At 35.4% G+C, this 7,120-nt stretch overlaps 1 protein-coding gene across 1 annotated transcript in view; it reads right to left on the minus strand.

The window, feature by feature from the left end:
- Positions 1–6,652, minus strand: part of LOC129228425 (uncharacterized) — a 54,150-nt gene extending 47,498 nt beyond the window's left edge. The window contains exon 1 of the mRNA XM_054863105.1: positions 6,520–6,652. Coding sequence (XP_054719080.1) covers positions 6,520–6,652 — 133 coding nt within the window. The remainder of the gene's footprint in view (positions 1–6,519) is intronic.
- Positions 6,653–7,120: the final 468 nt, after the last annotated feature.

The raw sequence follows: 7,120 nt of genomic DNA on the forward strand, positions 1-7,120 counted from the left end.
GCCAGCCACCAGATAAAAGATAATGTTTTGACAGAAACTTTCCTTGAAGAAATAAAAGTTTCAAAGATTCGAAAACACTGAAAACTGAAATTCCGTGATTTAGATTTTTCCGAGTTCTTAACAGAAGCAAATTTATATCATCGAGATTGCAGGAACATTTTTATCAAACTAGATAGACACTATCACAACCAGTATGCCGAAGGTAAATAAATCTATATGAATTTTCAAATTATTATTTTAAATATTCATTTAACGCATCGGATTAACGGATTAACATTTACCAAGAAAAAAAAATCGTTATTGCAATTTTAACATAAAATCACTTTTGCTTGTGAAATAAATTCAAAATTACTGGAGTAGGGGGATTTTTTTTTTTTTTTTTTTTTTGCAATTAAAACAATTAAATATATATGTAAAATTCCCTCACGACAGTTATTTGTCTTTTATTTAATCAATCGATAATTCACACCTGGGGGCACCACATTTTAAAACCGCGCACCGCGTAGCAACCCCCCCCCCCCACACACAAATAGGTGGGGGGAATTTGCTACGAGTTTTTTAACGAATAAACATTCAAACTTTGTTTTTTGCAATTTAAGCGGTCAGGCTAAAGTGCGAATAGTACTCGACTCGGACCAAATAAAGAGGAACAAAAATTTTTTTTTTTGACAAATTGATCCATAGTTACTGGAGGCGGAGGGGGGGGGGAGATTTTTTTTTTGCAATTAAAACAATTTAATGTATGCTCTGTAAAATTCCCTCCACGAAAGTGATCATTTATTTTTAATTTAATCAATCGATAATTCACCCCTGGGGAGGGCACCACGTTGTAAAACCGCGCACCGCGTAGCAAACCCCTCCATAGGTGTGGAGGGGGGAATGCTACGAGTTTTTTTTTTTTTTTTTTTTTTTTTTTTTATCGAATAAACGTTCAAACTTTGGGGGTTTTTGTAATAATGTAGAGTTTTTAATTAACCTTAATAACTCAGTTCTTAAATTAATGTAAGTATACCTATGTAGTTTTGAGTCGGTGCCAAACAAGCAAATTAATTATTTTTGTAAAGCGTGAGGCGCAGCGGTGGCGTATGGCGACACGCCCCTTCGCCGGAAAATGCCGAGCGTTCACGAAATTAAACCCGAACGTCGTCGAGTGGTCTCGAAGAAGCACGTGTCGAGTATTTGGCTGCTACTGAGCTTTTGCCTCATATACAACAGTCAAAATGTTTATATCATTGTTCATCATACTGAAGAAGGATTTCTCATCTTGTTAAAAGCTCAAATAAATGGTTTTGTGGGTCATAGTATTATTCAGCGTAAGTATGGCATAACAACTGTAGCCGTTAATTGCATACATGATCCTGAAGATTTTTCTCACTGGTTGTTTGCCTCTCTCGTGCAAGGGAGGCCTCCCAAAGGTTTCAAAGCTCCAACGAGAGGTACTTTTCGTTGTATACGATCTACTAGTATTCATGATTTAATGATGGCGTGTGGAGGGAGCATTTTTTGAAACATTTATGTTTATCGCCGGACATTTCACATTACATTGCTAATTTTATTTGGTTATTTCTTTAAATTTAGGTAATTTAGGGATCTTTGTTTATTTATTGTTTGGCACCGACTCAAAACTACTTAGGTATACTTACATTAATTTAAGAACTGAGTTATTAAGGTTAATTAAAAACTCTAAATTATTACAAAAATATATACTTAGGTATACTTACATCAGTTTAAGAACTTAGTTATTAAGGTTTAATTAAAATGGTTTATTATTTTTTGCTTTTCAGTTTTTTCGGCGGTTTAATTTTTTTGTTAAAAAGTTTTTATTTTATAATTTTTTGTGGCTATAAGCTACTAATGTGGCTATAATCTGTATGCTTATATTTTTGATTACTTTTAAAATAGCTAACTACCTTACTTTAGCTATTAACTTATATATATATATATATATATATATATATATATATATATATATATATATATATATATATATATATATATATATATATATATATATATATATAATCGTATTTTAACAATTATCTGTTGTGTTACATAAATAATTTTAAAAAAGCAGGCTTTATATACTAACATGGGTAGGCCTACAAAAAATGCTGCTCGGATGAGGAAAAGATGTTTAGAAGAATCTATTAATGAGAAAGAAAAAAGGTTGGAAGCAAACAGAAAGAGAATTACATTAACACGTTCACAGGAGAGTTTAGGTCAGCGCGATGAAAGACTGTCGAGAATGAGAAGCTACAATAACGATAGTTTATTGCAAGAAGGTGATAAGCAGCGCGCTCGTCGTTTAGATATAAGAGAGCGACTTTCAAATGAGAGTGAAGAGCAACACGCTCATCGTTTAGATCTGATAAGAGAGCGACTTTCAAATGAGAGTGAAGAGCAACGCGCTCATCGTTTAGATCTGATAAGAGAGCGACTTTCAAATGAGAGTGAAGAGCAACGCGCTCATCGTTTAGATCTGATAAGAGAGCGAGTTTCAAATGAAATTGAGGACGTCGTGTCTATACAATCCGTTCCATAGATGAGTCTCATGAAATTGCTACCTATGGGAAGAAACCTCCAGATAATGTTGTCCCGAAAGATGTGAACAATTGTGGTGGACTGTTATCCGAGGTAAAACTTGCTGCCGAGTCTCGTGTGATGTTGAGACGTAACATATCAGTATCTGACGGTCTCGTCAATGGTGCAATGGGTATTTAAAAAAAATAAAATGGCCATCAATACGTAGGGATCAACTAAAGGAAGGAGAATTACCGGACTGCATATTAGTTAAGTTTGACGATGAAAGCATAGGAAGCAGACTAACAGATAGCGATGGTTGTGTCGCCATACCTCCAGTGGTTGCAACTTTTCAAGGAACGAAAGGTTATGGTGACATTGAGCACAGGATGTTGCCAATAATTCTATGCTGGGCCGTCACGGTACACAAATTGCAAGGTACGACCCTTGATAAAGCTGTAATAGACCTCGGAAAGAAAGTGTTTGCTAAAGGACAGGCATATGTGGCACTGAGTAGAGTAAAAACACTTGAGGGTATTGCTTTATCTGATCTAGAGTCAAATAAGTTACTACACAAACCTCACGATGAACGAGCTTTAGCAGAAATGCAGAGACTGAGAGCTCTAAATCAAGAGACTGATAAATCTAGCTCATTCATCGTGAGTTGGTTTTTTTTTTTTTTTTTTTTTTTTTTTTTTGTAATACACAACTCAGTAATAAACAAATCTGTGAGCGAACAATAAATCACTCCTAATATCTCACCTTTAGATAAGGAATTTTTCCAAATTTACATGAGACCAAATTCTAGGTATACTCTTTCCAATAAAAAAACAACTATCGAAATCAGACTATTCTGTAAAAGTTATGCGTCGTCTTACACGAAAAAAAGTAAAAAACCTTTGAGTGAACAATAACTCACCCCTGTTTCCCATCCTTTAGGATAGGAAATTTTTTCCAAATTTATATGGGAACAACTTCTGGGAAAATTCTTTCCAATGAAAAAAGAACTATCAAAATCGGACGAACCTGTGAAAAGTAATGCCTGGTCATACATGAAAAAAAAGAACTTATATATACGGGTCGACTTGAGAACCTCCTCCGTTTTTTCGTCGGTTAAAAATAGTATGTCACCATCACTAAACTTCGCCCTATTTTTTCGTACAAATCCTGAATGTAAAAAATGTTTGACGACTGGCACTGAAAACTAACCCTAATCACAAGTACCAGAGATTGAGAGGTCTACACTGCCGTGTGCAGGTAAAGGGCTATAACTGCAATTTTATCTTTTTTTTTTTTTTTTTGCATTTTGTCATCATTGTTTGTACGTTAGCTTTGTTGTGCAAACTAACTTATTTGGTTTCCGCTAAAAGAAATATAATTCCAACATTTCCCAGTTGATAGTACTTAATCCAGCGCACAATTCTTCAAATATCTCGAAAACTCATTTCTGCAGATACTGTCGTTTACCTGCTCAAGACAGTACACACGAGAGACATACAAGTCTGCATCTCATTCATCGTGAGTTTTTTTTTTTTTTTTTTTTTGTTATACCCAATTTAGCATCAAAAAATCTTAGAGTGAACTACTAATCGCCCCCCTTTCCCCACCCTTAGGGTAGGATTTTTTCCCTCAAATTTATATAGGAACAACTTCAGGCTATACGATTTCCAATAAAAAAAAGAATATTCTAAATCGGACTATTCTGTAAAAAGTTATGTGTGGTCATATATAAAAAAATTCGTGAGTGAACAACAAATCTCCCCCTTTTCCCATCCTTAGGGTAGGAATTTTTTCTTTAAATTTATATGAGACCAACTTCAGGGTATAACCTTTCCAATAAAAAAAGAATTATCAAAATCGGACTATTTTGTAAAAAGTTATGTGTGGTCATACATTAAAAATCTGTGAGTAAACAACAAATCAACCCCCTTTTCCCACCCTTAGGGTAGGATTTTTTTTTTCAAAATTTTTATGGGACCACCTTCGGGGTCCCATATACCCTTTCCAATAAAAAAAGAATTATCAAAATCAGACTGTTCTGTAAAAAGTTATGCGTGGTCATACATTAAAAAAAATATATACGTGTCGAATTGAGAACCTCCTCCGTTTTTTCGTCGGTTAAAAATCTTCATCCGAATGCTGTCTACTTAACAAAACCATCTGAGTTTTTATGCCCGCAAGATTTTACACCAGTCTCTGTCACAAGTTTTATACATCTCTCTACTAACGGAGTATGGCACGGAAATTTCACCTTTTCGTTGAAGTGTCCATACCCCGAGCACAAACATTTCAACAAGTGATCCAGAACTAGCTGTTAAGAATTCCAGACTCCTCAGTTAGTGCCAACGGTTAACTGTGCTAACTAGATGTTAAGACTTTCAAGTTTCCCTAAGTCCGACAAGCGCAATGCAGATACTGGAAAAATTATATTTAAGACCTACGCTCCTGTTTGGTTTGATATCAAGGTGAATTACACCGTGAAAGACGGTCCGAAGCATTATACTAAAAGTCATTCAAACAACAAGACAAGAACCAAATAGCATTAACCCGGGAGAACTCGCGGTACTTTTCGTCACACGAAACCTCGCGAGGGAGGGGGGCTTCGTAGGCCCGGAGTGGTTATTTCAGTAAATTGGAATGGAAAATAGAAAAAAAAATGTCTTTCAACACTGAATTATCTATATATATAAAAATGGATGTATGTTTGTGGATGTGTGGGTATGTGTGTATGTTCCTAATACAAATCCACAGTTTTCGTCGGATTTCTTCCAAATTTGACACAAAGGTAAATTATTGCTCAGGAATTCATATAGGCGGGTTTTTGGAATTTTAAAAAGACCCAAAGAGGTCTTATTTCATATTTTGAGTCATAAAATTGTTCTTTTCTGCACGAACGAATTTTTGTATAGTTATAAATTTAGTCTAAATGAAAAGTCCGTAAAAAACTGCCCTAGATGAGGTTTCTTCAAAGATTAACTTTAATCGTTAAGTTTGTGAACCTTGGTTCAAACCAAATGAAAACGGTTATCAGCATATAACCACCAGGAGCTATTTCAAATGCAATCAACACAAAATGTATCCTGAACGATGCCCGTTAATGCCGCTAAGCAATGAGCGTTAAAGCATGTTTGGGGAGAACGCCGTAGATGTAAGAAATGATGCTATGTACATCGTTTCTTGAACTACGACCTACGAAGCCCCAGGGATCCTTTGATGCTACTCATGGTTCTACTTAATTTGGATGCTTCCGTTAAATTATAATTTGTAAATATTGTTTACGTATAAAATCCACAACAATAAGGATTGCGTGTATTTTTTGATCAGTGTTCTTCCCATTAATAGCAGAGAAAGTACAAACATGAATAAGGTAATAATATTGTATTCAATATTGACGTACAATCTTCGACTATTTCAGCATTAGAATACTTTTATTAAAACCTCATCTATTTCATTCTTGCAACAGAAATTTAATTTCTAAGGAAACACTCAATGATTTATTTCCTAATAAAATGTACGTGAAATGTACTGTTGCATTTTTTTTAAGTCTTGGGGAAAGCAAAACCTACAAAGGCAGCACAACGCTTTTGTTTCGAAGCTTCACGTAATAGGTTGTCCCACAAGACGTGCAAAAGACAATCATTTGTCTTTGTTATTAAGACAATTTATGTACCGCCCGTCTGATTCAACCTCAGACAATGTAACAATGGACACTACAGAGCCCAAACAATATTCCTCATACTTTTTCGCTTTAAGTTGATGTTATTTTTTCGGCAAATGATTGATTTTCTATGTTATTTAAAGTATTTTGAAGATTTGAGCCTAGAAAGCGGTGTGAATGTATTTTTTACGCTCATTTAGATAGAATTCATTCATTTGATAACCCAAAAGATATACTGCATTGAAAAGCACCCGGGCAACGCCGGGTAGTAAGCTAGTAAATAGATAAACAGCTTCTAAAATATTTTTTAAAAAGTAAGGTTTAAGAAATTTTTATAATACATAAATCTAAATCTTCTTCTAAGCATGACTGATGATCGCTATACTGTTCTGTGTCAACTTCTTCTTCATCATCTTCATTAAGGGAGTCCTCATCAGTTGACACCTGAACTAAGAAGGTCTGCAACCTCTTCATTTCATCTTTGTAGCTTAAATAGCGATGCATTTCACAACCTCTTTTACATTCACAATCTGAAATGAAAAGCGTGAGCGCTCGCTCCGGGCCTCTGAGGCCCGAACCGGAATTTTCTGGGGAAAAGGGGGAATGTATATTCCTGTAAAGCATGTGGTCAGTATGTAGGTCGCCTTGAATCAGCTACTGTGGACCTCATTCATTTCCGTTGAAGGGGTGATTTTTGGCAGCGTAGTTTTGTAATGACCGGGTTTGAGAGACCCGGTGCGAGTTCTCCCGGGTTAAAAGAAATCTTTGATCCCGTCCTTCATAGAAGCTCGTTCTTTTATTATCCAGAGAATGTAATGTGGCAATGGTATTGGACTACGCACAGCACATTCGAGAATTAGGCAACAGGAGAATACTGAATGCCTGAAATGAGCCGCCAGGATTCTTCAAGCTTTCATTAATTAATTTTCAAGCCGCTGATTA

Source organism: Uloborus diversus, chromosome 8 (genome assembly GCF_026930045.1).
Source record: "Uloborus diversus isolate 005 chromosome 8, Udiv.v.3.1, whole genome shotgun sequence".
Lineage (NCBI taxonomy): Eukaryota > Metazoa > Arthropoda > Arachnida > Araneae > Uloboridae > Uloborus > Uloborus diversus.